The 15,511-nt window shown below is 40.3% G+C and overlaps 2 protein-coding genes and 1 long non-coding RNA gene across 15 annotated transcripts in view; 1 reads left to right on the top strand and 2 right to left on the bottom strand.

Annotated features, from left to right (window-relative positions):
- The window catches only part of LOC114821627 (uncharacterized), an 81,576-nt gene that overhangs the window by 25,847 nt on the left and 40,218 nt on the right, over positions 1-15,511 (bottom strand). The window lies entirely within an intron of this gene.
- Positions 563-10,777, bottom strand: LOC103447655 (rust resistance kinase Lr10-like). Of its 2 annotated transcripts, XM_070809057.1 has the most exons (6): positions 9,821-10,777; positions 2,840-2,869; positions 2,695-2,715; positions 2,550-2,585; positions 1,978-2,007; positions 563-1,830 (listed from the first exon to the last, which is right to left on the bottom strand). In XM_070809057.1, exons 1-6 carry the CDS (start codon positions 10,584-10,586, stop codon positions 698-700), a joined length of 2,016 nt encoding a protein of 671 aa, XP_070665158.1. In that variant the 5' UTR covers positions 10,587-10,777; the 3' UTR covers positions 563-697. The 2 variants fall into 2 exon arrangements, with proteins under 2 accessions (XP_070665158.1, XP_070665160.1); XM_070809059.1 differs by lacking the exons at positions 1,978-2,007; positions 2,550-2,585; positions 2,695-2,715 and having other exon boundaries at positions 563-1,862; positions 2,809-2,869.
- Positions 3,934-8,795, top strand: LOC103410480 (disease resistance protein Roq1-like). Of its 12 annotated transcripts, none has more exons than XR_011573665.1 (10): positions 3,934-4,358; positions 4,623-4,700; positions 4,897-5,027; positions 5,170-5,216; positions 6,581-6,648; positions 7,228-7,370; positions 7,682-7,796; positions 7,967-8,072; positions 8,279-8,335; positions 8,585-8,795. XR_011573665.1 is itself a non-coding variant. In XM_070809077.1 (10 exons), the coding sequence occupies exons 3-7, from the start codon at positions 4,994-4,996 to the stop codon at positions 7,252-7,254; spliced, it is 642 nt and encodes a 213-aa protein (XP_070665178.1). In that variant the 5' UTR covers positions 3,934-4,358; positions 4,623-4,700; positions 4,897-4,993; the 3' UTR covers positions 7,255-7,370; positions 7,682-7,770; positions 7,967-8,045; positions 8,279-8,776. The 12 variants fall into 12 exon arrangements, 8 of the variants coding, with proteins under 8 accessions (XP_070665178.1, XP_070665183.1, XP_070665172.1 ...); XR_011573667.1 differs by having other exon boundaries at positions 7,967-8,045; positions 8,279-8,468; XR_011573668.1 differs by having other exon boundaries at positions 7,967-8,045.

Here is a 15,511-nt window from a genome sequence, read left to right on the forward strand (position 1 = left end):
TCAGCATAGCCAAAGGAACCAGGGATGTGATCTACAAATCCTCCATTTCGATATCAAACCCCATAATGTTTTGCTCGACCAAAAAATCACGCCAAAAATCTCTGATTTTGGTCTGGCCAAGTTATGTTCCAAGGATCAATCAATGTGACTAAAGCAAGGGGGACCATGTGACTAAAGTACCCGAAGTGTTTTCCAGGAATTTCGGAAATGTGTCTTACAAGGCAGATGTCTTGAATGCTGCTGCTTGAGATGGTAGGAGAAAAGAAGAATATTGGTTCAACTAGAGGACACAACAAATGAAATCTACTATCCAAAATGGATTTATAATCTTCTAGAGGAAGGAAATGACCAACAGATCCCTATTGAGGAAGAATGTTATGGTAAGATTCCAAAGCAACTTGCAAGTTTAGGGCTCTGGTGCAGCCAGTGACACTCGGTGGATCGGCAGTCCATGAAAACGGTGGTTCGGATGTTAGGAGGAGGAGAAAACTTGATGATGCAAGCAATCCTAAAAGCCTCATACAGTTAGAAGTAATTGCTGAATTAGAGTAACATATGTATATGTATACGCACCAACACTAGTCGTTCTTAGATGAATCCAAGCCAAACAATTACAGACAACAGTTATTCACTAAATCACTTTAAGGCAAGAATTTAATTAATAATACATTACTGCACTTTCTTAACCATTTGACCATCACCTAGCAGACAATGAACACGTTAGCTCCGCGTTAGAACATCTTGGGTTCAATTCATTGTCTTGAATATCACCCTCTGTCACAGGCGTCTCTAGGGGGCATAGAGAAGGCCTGAGAGGCATTTGCAGACATTCAACATCACCTCCAAGCATTTTGACAACTTTGGACATCGAAGGGCGATCACTTGGTTTCATTTGAATACACCATAAGGCGGTTATAACCATCCTTCTTATTACTTTCTTTTCCTCCTCTGTAACATTGTCCGTTTCCAAGTTATTTCCCACAATATACTGATCGTATACCCACATTGGGAAGTAGATTTGGCTTGAATGCTCTACCGTTGGATTCAAATTCTTCCTTCTGCTTGCCATCTCCATCAACAACATTCCAAAACTATAGACATCTGACTTGTATGAGACACCTCCAATATTTTTGTAGAACAACTCAGGAGCAATATATCCCAGTGTACCTCGTGCTGCCGTCAAAGAGACAATGCTATTATCTACAGGATACAATTTTGCAAGCCCAAAGTCAGAAACCTTTGCTTTAAAGTTCTCATCAAGAAGGATGTTATGAGGCTTGATGTCGAAATGTAGAATTTGCATTTCGCAACCTTGGTGTAGATATTCGATCCCTTGAGCCACTCCAAGAGAAATCTTGTACATGTTCTTGATAGTTAAGGGGACACTTCCTTCTTTGGAATAAATGTATTTATCAAGAGAACCATTAGGCATGAAGTCATATACTAGAGCGCGTTTTGATCCCTCAACACAGTATCCAACAAGTTGCACCACATTGGCATGGTGAATCCTTCCGATTGTAGCTATTTCGCTAATGAAATCTTGGCCATCAGCTTTGGGCTTGCCCAAAACTTTGATTGCTACAAATCGACCACTGCGTAGCTTTCCCTTAAATACAGAGCCAAAGCCACCTTCGCCCAACTTGTCCTTAAATCTGCGAGTCATTTTCTTGACGTCCGAGTAGGAGTACCTTATAGGCATGAAGTTGTTATTGCATTGCAGAAAATCTTCTATTGTGCTATACATTGATAAATGTCTTCTGCGCCATGTGTAGATTAGAAATGCAGTCACAACTGGAACTCCAAAAACAAATCTGGCTGGGAAAAATAACCCTGCATGCATTGACATTAATACGTTAGATCCACTGTGTACTACTTTTTCTTCCCTTTCTTTCCAAATTACTTTGTCTTTGATGTAATTAAAGAGAAAGAATGGGAAATCTACATATGTTGATAATACAATCTCGTCTTAGTCCTTACCGATGCATATGAGTATAAACCATCTACGTGCTGTAACAAAATCAATCGACTATGAGTTTGAAAAGTGCATAAAGTGAAAAATAAATAAATAAATAAAATCAAAGGGTGCCTTTATTGACACCCAAATTTTAGTTAGCTTTACTCAACTAAAAAAATTTTGTCATCAAACTTTTTAATTTGCCGTCGAAATTGAGTTCACCCAACCCACAAAGCAACAACTACCACTCACCAAAAAAACCAACAACACACATCCACCAGTACCACTCACCAATAGAAAGAGAAGGAACACACAGACCCACCAAGGAGCCGGCATCGACGCATCTACGAGGGAGGGACCGGAGGGTGGTGTAGTTTTGTTGGGCGCGCGGTAGTTGTTTTGTCTGTTCATTTTCTCTTTCTTTTGGTAGGTGGAGGCTGCTGTGGATTTGGGCGAACTTAAAAATGAGGGGAAACTATGAAGTTTGACAAAATGTTTTAGTTAGGGGAACTTAACTAAAATTTGGGTGCCGATAAAGATACCCAATATAAAAAATACTTGAGCGTATAGACTAATTAAATGAAGTTGATCTTACCGATCGGGTGGCTGTATGATGAATACAACTTGCCAGCTGCAATAGATACCACAGAAAAGTGAGCAAAGACATACAGTTACTAGGTTTAAGAAGTACAGATAGAGCACACAAAAATAAAAGAAGCTTTTGGAGAGAAACTTCTTACGCAAATATATGTATTCATGACCTACAGTGAAAATTGTGAAGAAGAATACACAACATTAGCAATAGCTCACCCAGTCTTCAGAATTTAAAAAAATCAAGTTTGTCGATCGAAAACTTGTAAATAAAACAAAAAGAGGACCCCTTACTGATTTGTTGCCATAGATATTGAAAGAAACCTACAAGAACAAAGAAAGAACAAGACCACATGCATTAGCATAACAAGTGTGAGGTGTATAAGTCGTTAGAAAATAAATTTAGAATTCTAGTGCTGTCAATACATTGATAATATAATATATATGTGTTATTTTTTCTGAAAATTTAACTTTCCCCCTCCAAACTCATTTTTCTAGCCTCTAGCCCATCATATAATATTTATCCGAATAAAACCCAATGATTAGGATCCAACTAAGAAACTTACCAAATTAAGTTTGTGTGTCCATTTTTATATTTTTTGGATCGCTAATATACCCCATCTAAGCCAGTATGGAAAGTTCTTGTAATTTTGTTTTAATTGATCACGTGCATTGAATTTGGCAAGGTCTTGTAGCCATGAAAAATGGTTCTAGATGGAGGAATTAATTGGGATTTTTTTTTTAATTTTGACAACAAATTTCAATTTGAATATACCTAATTTAGTGTTTATTTTCAACAATATCTATTGTTTAATTTTATGAAAATAATTTACCTACTATGAAAATTAATTTTATGAAAACAATATCTATTGTTTAATTTTATACCTATAGGATAATTACATGAAAATAGTTTACCTACTATGAAAATTAATTTTTTCAAAACAATATCTATTGTTTAATTTTATGAAAATAATTTACCTACTGTATAATTACATGAAAACTAATGTGCCTATTTTTTAAATTTGTTACAAAATTAATTTACCTACTCTTTATGGTATTAGTAATATATGTCCGTACGTATTTGATCTAATTAGGTTTTGGATTGGAGGAGTTGACACAAAATTATAAATATATTAAACAAATTTATCTATCCTTAAGTTGGAGGGGAATTGGCCTGCACATTGCTACGGTAAACAAATGCCACTCGATTTCACGTTATTTACAACAAAGCTATCAGATTTGGGTTGGGTTGGAGGGTAATTTTGTGCATAGGGTTTAGGTGCCCTCCTATATATGACCCTTGATTTTACTTTATTTACACCACTGCCATCAAATATGTGGCTGAATTGGAGGGTATTATTAAAAGTTAGGAGGATAGTTTTGTCCAAGGGGTGGGGGCGACATTCGCAGACAGGGGGCGATGGGAGCCATGCCCATTGCACAGAAACAAAGGGAGTGATGGGGGAAATTACAGACAGAAAAGGAAGGGATGGGGGGATTTGATGGGTGGTCACAGAGAGATTGGGTGAGGGATGTGAGGGGACATTACAGAGAGATAAATAAAAGGGAGGGATCGGGTGATTTGAGGGATGGTCAGAGAGAGAAATAGTGAGGGGGATGTGGGGCTGATTTTCGGTTCCTCCTTCCAGATTTGTTCCGTAAAACCTGTTGGGTACAATTCAATCCCTCCCCCTTTCCCCTGAACGAAAAATTCGAAACCTACAACTCAAAACTCACTCATTTGTCGCCCCTCCTTGGCTTTCCGCTTTATTCATCTCCCGGTGTTTCTTTCTCTCCATACGATTCGATTTCGGTGAGTTCTTCGTTGCCCTCATGATTTCCCAGTTTGATTTTTTGAGCGTCCTTAGTCGTTGTTTTTATCTGGGTTTACTGCGTTGTTGCTTTTAGTTTCTGGATTTTTATTTTTTCCGCGGTTGGATGAATCGTGGTTAATAATTTCACACCATGGGATTTTCGCACTTCTGATGGAATTGAGCGCGGGGATTCGGGGTGGGGTTTTACTGATAATTTGTCTTCATTCAAATGAATGGTTAAAATTTCTGAAGTGAGTGTGCAGGTGGGCCCGTTCACTAACTAAGCTTTCAAGGGAACCCATCAACGGTTTGTTTGCTGGGGGAATTCGGAGACTACCAGTGTATGATTTAGTTATCATTTATTTTTTTACTTAATTTTATCCATATATAATATGTGGGTAAATTTATACTAAACAATTGTGATAAGCCAATATGCCATACGACTTTGAAAGCATTGATTTTGTGTTTAGTTTGCATTTTTGCATTGTGAATGTTGAATTTTGTATTTAATTTGGATTTTTGTGTTTGAATTTGTAGCATGATCTTCCGCTGCAGCATCCAAATTTTGCATTTGTAAATTGTCAAAGAAAAACGAAGTATGAGGAAATTATAGGAGATTGTGTCGGCTTTGGCCATGAAGGGTATCAGCAGCTTGTTCCCCCATACAGGTGATTAATCGTTTTTCAGTCTCTGTTCTATTTGGATGAGAAAGTGATTGAAAAATATGATTTTTTATTTGTTGGTTGATTTTGTATGGACGATGTATTAATTTTATTTTTTTTGGGATTTTGTGTATTGGGTATTGTGTAGAACCAGCAATGCAAGAGCAGGATCTGATCAGTCACGCCCGAAAAGGGGTTTGTTTCTCAAATCACATTAATTAATTAGATTATTAACGTGCGTTGGAAGGCTCTTCAATATGATTTCTAATTTCTCCTTTCCAGCATTCTCTTTTTGGTTTTTGGAGTATGTATGTGATTTGTATTTTTTTATAGAATAAAAATTAATAAAACACGAGATGCAGCAATTAATTTGCATCCTTATGACAACACATATGAAAGTGCATTCAATTTCAATGTGCGAATGTGTGACAGGATGTGCCTGCCTCCTTGAAAACACTTTATGTGAACAAGTGTGAGGTTCTACATAAAAACAGGGCCAGTAATACCCTGAACGTGGAATCCTTACGAGGATCTCTTGAAAAACTGACAATAAATGGATGCCCGGGTCTCTCATTGTTACTAGAGTCGACGGAGACGCTGCCGTCGCTTCAGAAGCTTGATATTGATAGTGTTGGTGGGAAAGAGTTGTTGGCGCAAATGGTGCACAACAGCAATCGTCTTCAAAGTTTGACTTTATATAAATGTTACTCACCCTTGTCGTTCCCTACAAATGGTCTGCCCACCACGCTGACGTCACTGAGCATAACAGATTGCAAGAAATTAGAATTCCTATCACGTGAGATGATGGCCAAATTGACTTCCCTTCGGTCTTTGCGTCTATCCAACAGCTGTGAACGCAAAGGCTTGAGTATTTGCAGTTTAGTTTTTTTTTTCTTCATTTTAGAGATTTTTCTACTGTTTGGTTTTTGGGTTTTGTCTAATTTTTGTGGTCTGCTTTATAGATTGTTCTCTTTGGAAGCTTCTTTCCAGCCTTGACCTTCTTCTTGCCTGGTGCCTTCTCATTGAGTATTGGAGGAGCATTAAAACACAGGTGTGTGTGTGTTTTGTCGACGTAAGAGATGAACGACATAAAAACATCCATCTCTGTATTTTTTTGTGCTTTTTCTAACCCATCAATTTCTTTTGAGTCAACCAAATAGTCCCAAATTGCAACTTATGTTGTGAGGTATTATTGTCTAAAATTAAGTATGCATGTATATTTTATGTTTATGCCCGCGCACACCTCCGCATGGTGTTAATCTCTGTGGGTCATCTATGTATATGTAGATATATCTATATGTGTATGTGTGGAATGCAACATATCGGATTTAGGTTATACTGTGCATAGTTTTATTGCCTGTTATTATCTACGATATCACTATGCCATTTCTATACTGGCTCTGAAAGTTATTCATGAGCTTATAAGCACTTACCATAATTTAAGCAGTCTGTTTTGGGTTCTTTTTCATTAGGTCATTAGCTACAGATTAATGGAGAAACGAGGACCATGCCACTGATTTGGGTTCTTTTTCTAATTTTCTGATTTTGGGGTTTTGCAGGGAGTACTGATGTACTGATTTTCTGGGATTTTTTTTTGTCCTTGCAGGATTTTTGGTCTTTGAAATGGGTATGTGTTGTTTTTAATGTTTCAGTTCTAGCGTGTTCCGTTCTTCGTTGCTTCGTGATTCTCATTTTTCAGTGTTGGGTGATGGAAATTTGTTAAAGTAGTTGGTAGTTTTTTGAGAAAGTTGGCATTTTTAGTTATATTTTCTGTTTAATCCTAAATGTAAGACTGGAAAATCATTGAAATGATGGTTTTTTAAAAACTCATAATTTTTTTGTTCTGGGATTTAAAAGCATCTTTTCCAGATTGGTTACAAGGGTTATGTTCTCTTCAATTGGTTCACCTAATTTTGATTAGTTTTAAGTTTTGTCCTTTTAAGTTTGTCTTTTAAGTTTTGTTCTTTAAGTTTTGTCTTTTAAGTTTTGTTCTCTAAGTTTTGTCTTTTAAGTTTTGTCTTCTGTGCTGTAATGAGAGATTTCTGTTGGCTTTTCGGATTTTGGCATGGGAAAGTTCACTTATTTGTCTAATTAGATTGTGTATGCCTTCGATTCTTTATTTAATTGTTCTGTTTGCGTTCGGGTGTGATGATCTAAATTTCATATGTTTGGAATTATTTACTTAACACCAATTTGTTACATTCAGATCTCCACCCCACATTTCACTAGTTGAAATTCCATAGAAGTCGGTTACTGCAGATTGCGTCTACAATTAGATCAGAGATCAACTGCTCTTTTGTTATCCTGCAGAAGATTGCTTTTGGGAAGGATCTGAAGTAGTTTCTCTCTGTATGTTTATTCCCATGTAGCTCTGTCTTTTCTAATTGATGGTGTTGATATTACACTGTAATTCATGATGATGATTTAATTGTTTATTGATTTGTAATTGATTGTGAATAATGTGGCATATATGAATTGCAATCTGTGTTTGTATGAAAGGGATGGCATATTATGTTGCTGACTTAATTGTTTATGTTTTTCATATTTGCAAATGGTGTTATGATCAATTAGGTGATTGCTGACCTGTGACTTTGTTTGGAGCTCAAATTTTGTGAGCATTACATTGGATTGTTTTGATGTTGTTTTGGTTAACAATGCAGCGATAGGAGAAACAAAGAGGATGACACTTATAACTGCCCTTCCCCATCGGCCGTCTTCAAATTTGGATCACAAGAAGGGAGCAACATAGGTGTTTTCCTTCTTCATTTAGATATGGTTAGTGTAAATAATTGGACAAAAGAGCCAAACAAACCCTGTTCTCTCAAATGGAGTCGATGATGTGGTCGACGGCCACCAGCCCCAACTCAAGAGTTTGGCCTTCATATAATTGGATTGTAGTATAATTTTATTTTGGTTCATTTCTTTTTTCCTTTATATAAGTGCAGGTGTTGTGATGTTTTGAATAAAGGGTGATGAAAGGTGGTTCACACACTTCCTCCTTACTTAAAGCAAGTGGAGATGACGGTTTGTATAAAAAGAAAAACTTGCCACGTACTTCAATTTTCTATTTTATTAATTATTGTTTGGTTTTCCAAATGTTGTATTCACTAAGAGAGACCAATTATGTCTTTGAGAAACAAGTTTCTTTGTCTACATTGCGAGAATTTGCAGTTTGCAACTTTCATTGGTTATTATATTTGATTGAGTTAAACTTGGATTTCTGGATTTTGACTTTTTCGTTTGTTTCTTTGTTGCAGAGTTGGCTTCATTTCATTCCAGGAACTGTCTAAATAGGGCCAAGAACTCACTAATAGGTAGTCAAGAAGAATTCAGTGTTGCCTTCAATTTTTGCCTTCTGTTTACATTCTTCCTGGATGCACTCTCACCGCTTCTCTCGCTTACCACTTTTGTCTCACTCACCGCTTCATCTCTTCTGTTGCTTACAAGGTCGTGTCATATATTTTTTTAATTTTGTGTGGTTTAATTTATTGAATATTTGAAAAAAGAGATAAAATTTTCAATTTACAATTACTGATATGATGTTTGTTTTGAAAATCATTAAGGTGAATGGAGAGATTTACAACCATGAAGAGCTGAGGAGCCGTTTGCCAAATCAGATTTATAGGGCTTCATCAATTATAAATAAACGACTTTTCATTCCCAATGACCTTTATCGTTTTTCTTAATGGGTTAGCTGAACATGAGGTAGATGCTGACTTTATCAAATATGAGAATGTTTTAGGATTTCATTCTAATTTTTTGGCTGTTTGATTACTTTGCTTTTCGTAATTTGATTTGCTTATCGTCAATTGGATGGGATAAAACATATTTTTGTAACCAGTTTGTACTTTTTTTTTCTTTTTTTTGTGGAAACTAACCAGTTTGTACTTTTACCAATTACCATATCGGTTTTGATGGAATTGGAGCTTTCAGTAATGGGTTCTGAGGGAATTGGAGTTCTGAGTAATGGGTTTTTTTTAACAACTATAGTATCATTTGTGATTCATTTATTTATAAGATATTATATAGGAAACTGTTTTTAGCACTCTAAAAATCTTATTCTACACTCTCGACAAATGTATTTTTCTTTCTAATTATGAAAAGTTTGGAGGGCAAAATGAGAATTGTGGAGTGCCAATAACAATTCCCTATTATATATAGCTCTACTAGGAAGGCGACTGTATGTCTTCATCCTGTTAAATTGTATATGGCTCTTGATGTCGGCTGAATTAAATCAAAATGAAAACCAAGCTGCTGATCTTACCAGCCCATATCACTTATCACTTGCTTATTTAAATTATTTGAAGATGCGTATGTGGATTGGTGATTTTGTTGGATTCACTTGGCTCAAATATATGTTATCTGAGTCGCTACATTTGAGAATGTGATTTTGTTCCTACCACCATTTTGCCCACTTTTTGTGGAAATTATTTCTGCTTGTTGTGAATGATACATTCATCCCCGGCAGCAAAGTGCGAAGTGCGGGCGCATTTTCTAGTTTAAGTTAAATCACACAATGGGTCATCAATAATAACAAACTTGTCATTTATGAGAGTCAAACATGAGGCCACCTACCTACTAGTTTAGTGGAATACCACAAGTGACATGTTGATACCTTTAAATCTCATATAATGGATTGCAGAATTAGGATATTCCTAGACTAATTTAGTTAGTGCGTGAACCCGAACAATTAACAAGGGTTTTATTCTTGCTTGAATGTTTGTTATATGTTCCTAGTTTGACAAGGCAATTATATTTCCGACTACAAAAGTTATTAATTTAGTCGAGAATTGACGCACCTGAAATGGTGTGAGGAAAACATGTATCCACATGAGCCGCAGTCCACTGTCCTTGGCATCTATCTTTAAAAGGCTCGAAATGAAGCTCAAAGCCATACATGAGGGCATTGTGTATGTCTTTATAAGAGAAGTTGCGGTAGTCCTCAACGTAGCCGGCAGCCAAACTCATCCACTCTACACTGCAACCATCATCCAATTCCCATACCTCCCTGAACCTGTCCCCAACATATTCCCCGACCATGACATAGCTATTCGTTTTTGGTTGACTCGAAGAAGAAGAAGAAGAAGAAGTATTATTCAAGCATGGAGCAGTGTCCACGTACAGAGAAGAATTCGATGGATTCGAACACTTCAAGTAATATATAGATAGAGAATTAATGTCATAGGCGGGCCAATATAGAGAATTGATGTCCTCGGTGGTGGGCGGAATATTTTGAGACATGGAAGAGCAATTGTTGTTGTCAAGCCCAGGATCTCGAAGTCGGATTGTTTTGTTATTATAGTTGATTGCCTGGACATGGTACTTTCCGAAAGAAGGTAGGTCTAGTACTGTAATGTTGCTCTCACAGGACAGAGTATACGATATGTTGCCACAGTACTTTGGATCATCGTTAAGTCGAAAAGGATGGCTTATGTTGTGGATATGGCCGCAGGATGAAGTGCAGGACTTGGCACTACTGTTGTCAGCGTTACAAGTTTCACTGCAAAAGCAAAGAAGAAGAAAGGCTAAACTTAAGGTGAAGGACCTGGTTCCACTAATTTCCATTGCTCTGAGAGAGAGAGAGAGAGAGAGAGAGAGAGAGAGGGTACCATAGCTTAAACACCAAGGAGTTATATAATATGGGAGGGGTTAAAGCACCTCGCTTACAGTTGCAGTAAGCCCGTCAAATATCCTAGGGAAAAGTCGGTCAATGGTGTCCTATAGAGAAAAGTCGGCCTTGGTGTTTGACACGGTCACTCAACTCTCTCTCTCTCTCACATTGACGAGGGACACTGTAATTGAAAAAAAAAAATGTTCTTCAGAGATAGATCTTGAAATTCTTATTTTATATAAAAAAAACACCTAATATTAAATTATTAATCATTCAAATGAAATTCTTAAAATTAAGTATAAATAATACATAACGAAAACTGAGCACATACAATCAACGGTCACGATCGTGAAATCCTCCGGATCCTCAGAAAAAAATCCGACGATGATCTTTTTCTGTGTAAAATAATTTGAGGGTATAATACTGGATGTGGAGCCAAAAATATTCGCTAGGCGACACGTGGACTTTTGGACAAAAGAGGACAAAAATACCCTCGAAGCATACAAGGATTCCTACGCGCGAGCAGTGGGCAATCATCTTTCAATCAAGTCAAAAGTGCCCAAAAAAGGTAACAATTAAAAACCTCTCTCATCAAATCCTTTCTATAAGGTATTTCCCAAAACCTAGTATTTTCTATTTCATTATTTAGCTAATCAATTAGCTAAATAATATAAACCTACCATATCTCCTAAAATCACCCAATTAATAGCCCAAAACCGGCCCCCACTATTCACATCCTCATCTTTCCCATTTTCCTTATTAAAATAATCATTCATTTTTATAACCACCCATTTATTATTTTCATATTTAATTAGCCAATAAATTGGCAAATTAAACATGAAATTAACCCCCACAAAAACCCTATGGCTGGCTACTATTATTCAAAATAGGGCAAACCCTAACTCTATAAATAAACACATATTCTCACCAAAAATTCATTCCAACTCTCTCACAAAAAATCACAAATACTCTAAACACTATTTCTCTCTAAAATTCTAACTTTGGCATCAGAGGTTCTTCGGCCAAAGCCCCCCCCATTCATCGTGGGCGCGTGAGGCTCTTGGCCTTAACCTAAGGTGCTAGTTGTTTTGTAGGTGCAAAATCGTCCAAGATCGAAGAGGAGAAAATTTGCATCCACAAATTGGTGCTTTCATTGAGAGTTGAAATCCATACTCGTAGAAGACTCTCGCACAAAAAGGTTTTTTCTTTATTTTCTAGTCCATTTGAATATTTTTCATACGTTCTTATTATTAGAATTTTTTACTTGCAAAGGTTCTTTGATAAAACGTATAAGCAAAATATAATGGCTAGAAATTTAGAAAATTCCACAAGTGAAAATTCTAATGTTCAAGAAATGGGATTGCGGAGATCCGTGAGGCTAAATGCGACAATAAGGGGAGCGGCATCATCATCACGAGCTTCCACCATGGGAACCACCATGGTGGCTACCTCGGTAGCCACCCGCGGCGAGGTCCATGGTGCCTTCACCACGGCCACCATGGGAACCACCGCGGTGGCTACTTTGGTAGCCACTCGTGGCGAGGTCCATGGAGCCTTCACCACGGCCCGGAGATCCGTGAGGCAAAATGCGACAATAAGGGGAGCGGCATCATCACCACAAGCTTCTACCATGGGAACCACCGTGGTGGCTACCTCGGTAGCCACCCGCGGCGAGGTCCATGGTGCTTTCACCACGGACACCATGGGAACCACCGCGGTGGCTACTTCGGTAGCCACTCGTGGCGAGGTCCATGGAGCCTTCACCACGGCCCGAGCCGTGCCATCCAAGGCTCACGGTACCAAGACCACGATCCAAGCCGTGCCATCCAAGTTTACGTGGACCCAAGCCCAAGCCTCGCATTCACATGCACCGCGCATTGAGCAGCCTGTTCCCGTGATCCAGCCTGTTCCCGTCAAGCAACCCACTCTCACGGCCCAACCTGCTCATGCCGAGCAGCCTGCTCTCGTGACACAGCCTGCTCCCGACGAGCAGCCCACTCCCGTGGCCCAGCCTACTTTCGTCGAGCAGCCCACTCCGGTGGCCCAGCCTGCTCCTGCTAAACAGCCCACTCCTGTGGCCCAGCCTCCTCTTGCTAAGCAGCCTGCTTTCGTCGAGCAGCCCACTCCGGTGGCCCAGCCTGCTCCTGCCAAGCAGCCCACTCCGGTGGCCCAGCCTGCTCCTGCCAAGCAGCCTACTCTCGTGACCCAGCCTGCTTCCGACGAGCAACCCACTCCCGTGGTCCAGCCTGCTTCTTTCGAGCAGCCCACTCTCACGGCCCAGCCTACTCCTGTGGCTTTCCAAGCAGCCCAAGTCGGCCCAAGACTATCTCCCGGACCTACCATCGAGCCGAGGGCATTCTCACCACATTTTTTCACGGATTTGACATTTCCCAACTCAAATCTCGCGCCCGGAGTCTACCACATTTCCACTGCCCAAGGAGGCGCATTCCTTCCAAGCTCTTCCAATCCAAATGGCGAACAACACTTGTCTCGACAAGTCATAGAGTTGACGAGCGCCCTTGCACAACAGAAAACCTTGGTGAATCAACTTTTGCAACGTATCGGGATCCAACGTGCCCCGGACGAGGTATCCCGAAGTAGGACAAGGGCAAACGAACATTTCCAGCAGCCACTCGACCAGCCACGAGCCGAACGTTTGGGCAGTGTACATTCCCGTCTTAGAGCGCGAGGGAGCATGCACTCTCGACTAGGCCCACGGATGAGCATACATTCACGGTTGGGGTCATACTCCGATAGTCAACATGAGCAACCTTCCGGGCAAAGTGTCTATTCGCAGCTAAGCCCACAAGGAGCGTCATCCACCTCACATCAGAGTAGGCAGCACGACGGACGGAGAGAAGCAGTCACTCAATCCAGCTCAAGTTCAACCAGCAGCCTGCGAAGAACTCGCTCGCCTACTAGGAACGCACCACATGCACTGCATTCGCGGCATAGACGAGCCAAACACATGGAAGAGCAGCTTAGACCAGCAAGTCATGACTGGAGGCAGCCAAGAGCTCCGCTACCCCAACAAAGGCAAATTCAGGAAGAAGTAGAGAGACTCTTGACCAAGCGATTGCATGATTTCCAACGCAACGAGGTCACCGACGAGGCACTACGACGGAACATGACCAACATAAGCAGGTCACCCTTCACGGACGAGATCGAGCAGGCAGAGCCTCCACGAGAGTTCAGCATGCCACATTTCACATCTTTCAAAGGGGATGAAGACCCGGAGAGACACTTAAAGCGCTACCGAAGCGCAATGATCCTTTATCGAAACAACGATGAGCTTATGTGCAAGATATTCGCCACCACTCTACAAGGCGAGGCGCAAGATTGGTTCTACACCCTGCCGTCACAATCCATCCGGAATTTCTACGAACTTTCTTTGGTTTTCACCAAAGAATATTCATCCTATCGCTCGATCAAAAAGAAATCTGATCATTTGTTCAACGTCAAGAAGAACCCAAAGGAGTCAATTCGCGACTATGTGAGGAGGTTCAAAGTAGAGAAGGCAAAAATAGTCGGATGCAACGACTCGATAGCTAGAGCAGCCTTCCAAAAAGGACTTCCAGCAGACCACCCGCTATTTGGAAAATTGATCATGAAAGAAGATCTAACTCTGGCAGACTCTTTTGCTTTGGCAGAGAAGTATGCACTTTGGGATGAGGCTCGCCAATGCACATTCAAGGACTTGAAGAAGTACCCGACATCACCTCCCTAGAAGCAGCGGAGGACTTATTCACATGTTTGACGATATCTAAAGTAGCAATAAGCTCTACCATCATGCGAGAAGAGATGGGGGCCCGACTACCTGTATTCCACAGTTACCTGTATTCTACAGTTCAAAAGCTCTCCTCGATGTTATTAAAAATTCAAAAGCTAACTTTGGTGATAGTTGTTGCAACCCAGAAGCACAAGTTTTACTTTCAAACGCATGCAATCATCCTAATGACGTACTATTCTGCCCAATCCAGACGCGCGACGATAAAGGTGTAGACCATGGCGGATGTAAAGTTTTCTGACGAACGCAACACTAGAAGGACACACTCGAAAGCAAGTTTTGTCCTCGTCACCCTAAAAGATTCTACATAGGAGCAACATGTACCGGCAGTTGAGTACCATTTCTTGCTGCGCATCACACGGCCCTAGCCGACCCTTGCTCAATGATTCAACTCTAGAGTGGCCCAATACCGGCAGTTGAGCATCTCCTGTTGCGTATGACATGGCCCCATCTCCACAGCTCCCTACTGCGTCTTCACGCCGAGCCTAAGTGACGTAACAGAGCAGCCCAACGATGCCTCAGAAGTAGCCGAGCACACTCTAGCTGCGCCTACTCCACCCGATGGAGACTTTTGGCATTTGCATGTCGACGACGCAGAAAAGCCTTCATCACTGCCGGCAGAGAAGGCTCCAAAAAGATGGATCCCATCTGGGAAGGTCCGTACAAGATCAGCAGAGTAGGGGGCAAGAGTAATTACACCCTCACCACCATGAAGCAGCAAAAATATTGAAAAGAAATGGATGGCCTACAATCTGAAGAAGTACCATGTGTGACCTCCCGCTACATCAAAACCCGAAGACTCAATAAGCTCGACGGGCACCACCTCACAAGCTGGGGACTATCCAGTTGTTATGCAGTTCCTACCTTACAGCTAAAGTTCTCGTTCGTTTCACTCGTTTTTCAATGAGGAATTTAGAAGTAATCACAACTTGGCTTGGTTGCATGCTTACAACAACTAATCACTCCTGCACTTCAAAAGAAGATTGCGCCCTTCTTAGGGACTCATCGCAGGAATTGCGCCCCCCGAGGGACCAACCATGCTCTCCAGTGCGAGAGGGTAAACCAATTCTCCGACACCCATATGGGTCAGCT

This window comes from Malus domestica, chromosome 02 (assembly GCF_042453785.1).
Source record: "Malus domestica chromosome 02, GDT2T_hap1".
In the NCBI taxonomy this organism is placed as follows: Eukaryota; Viridiplantae; Streptophyta; class Magnoliopsida; order Rosales; family Rosaceae; genus Malus; species Malus domestica.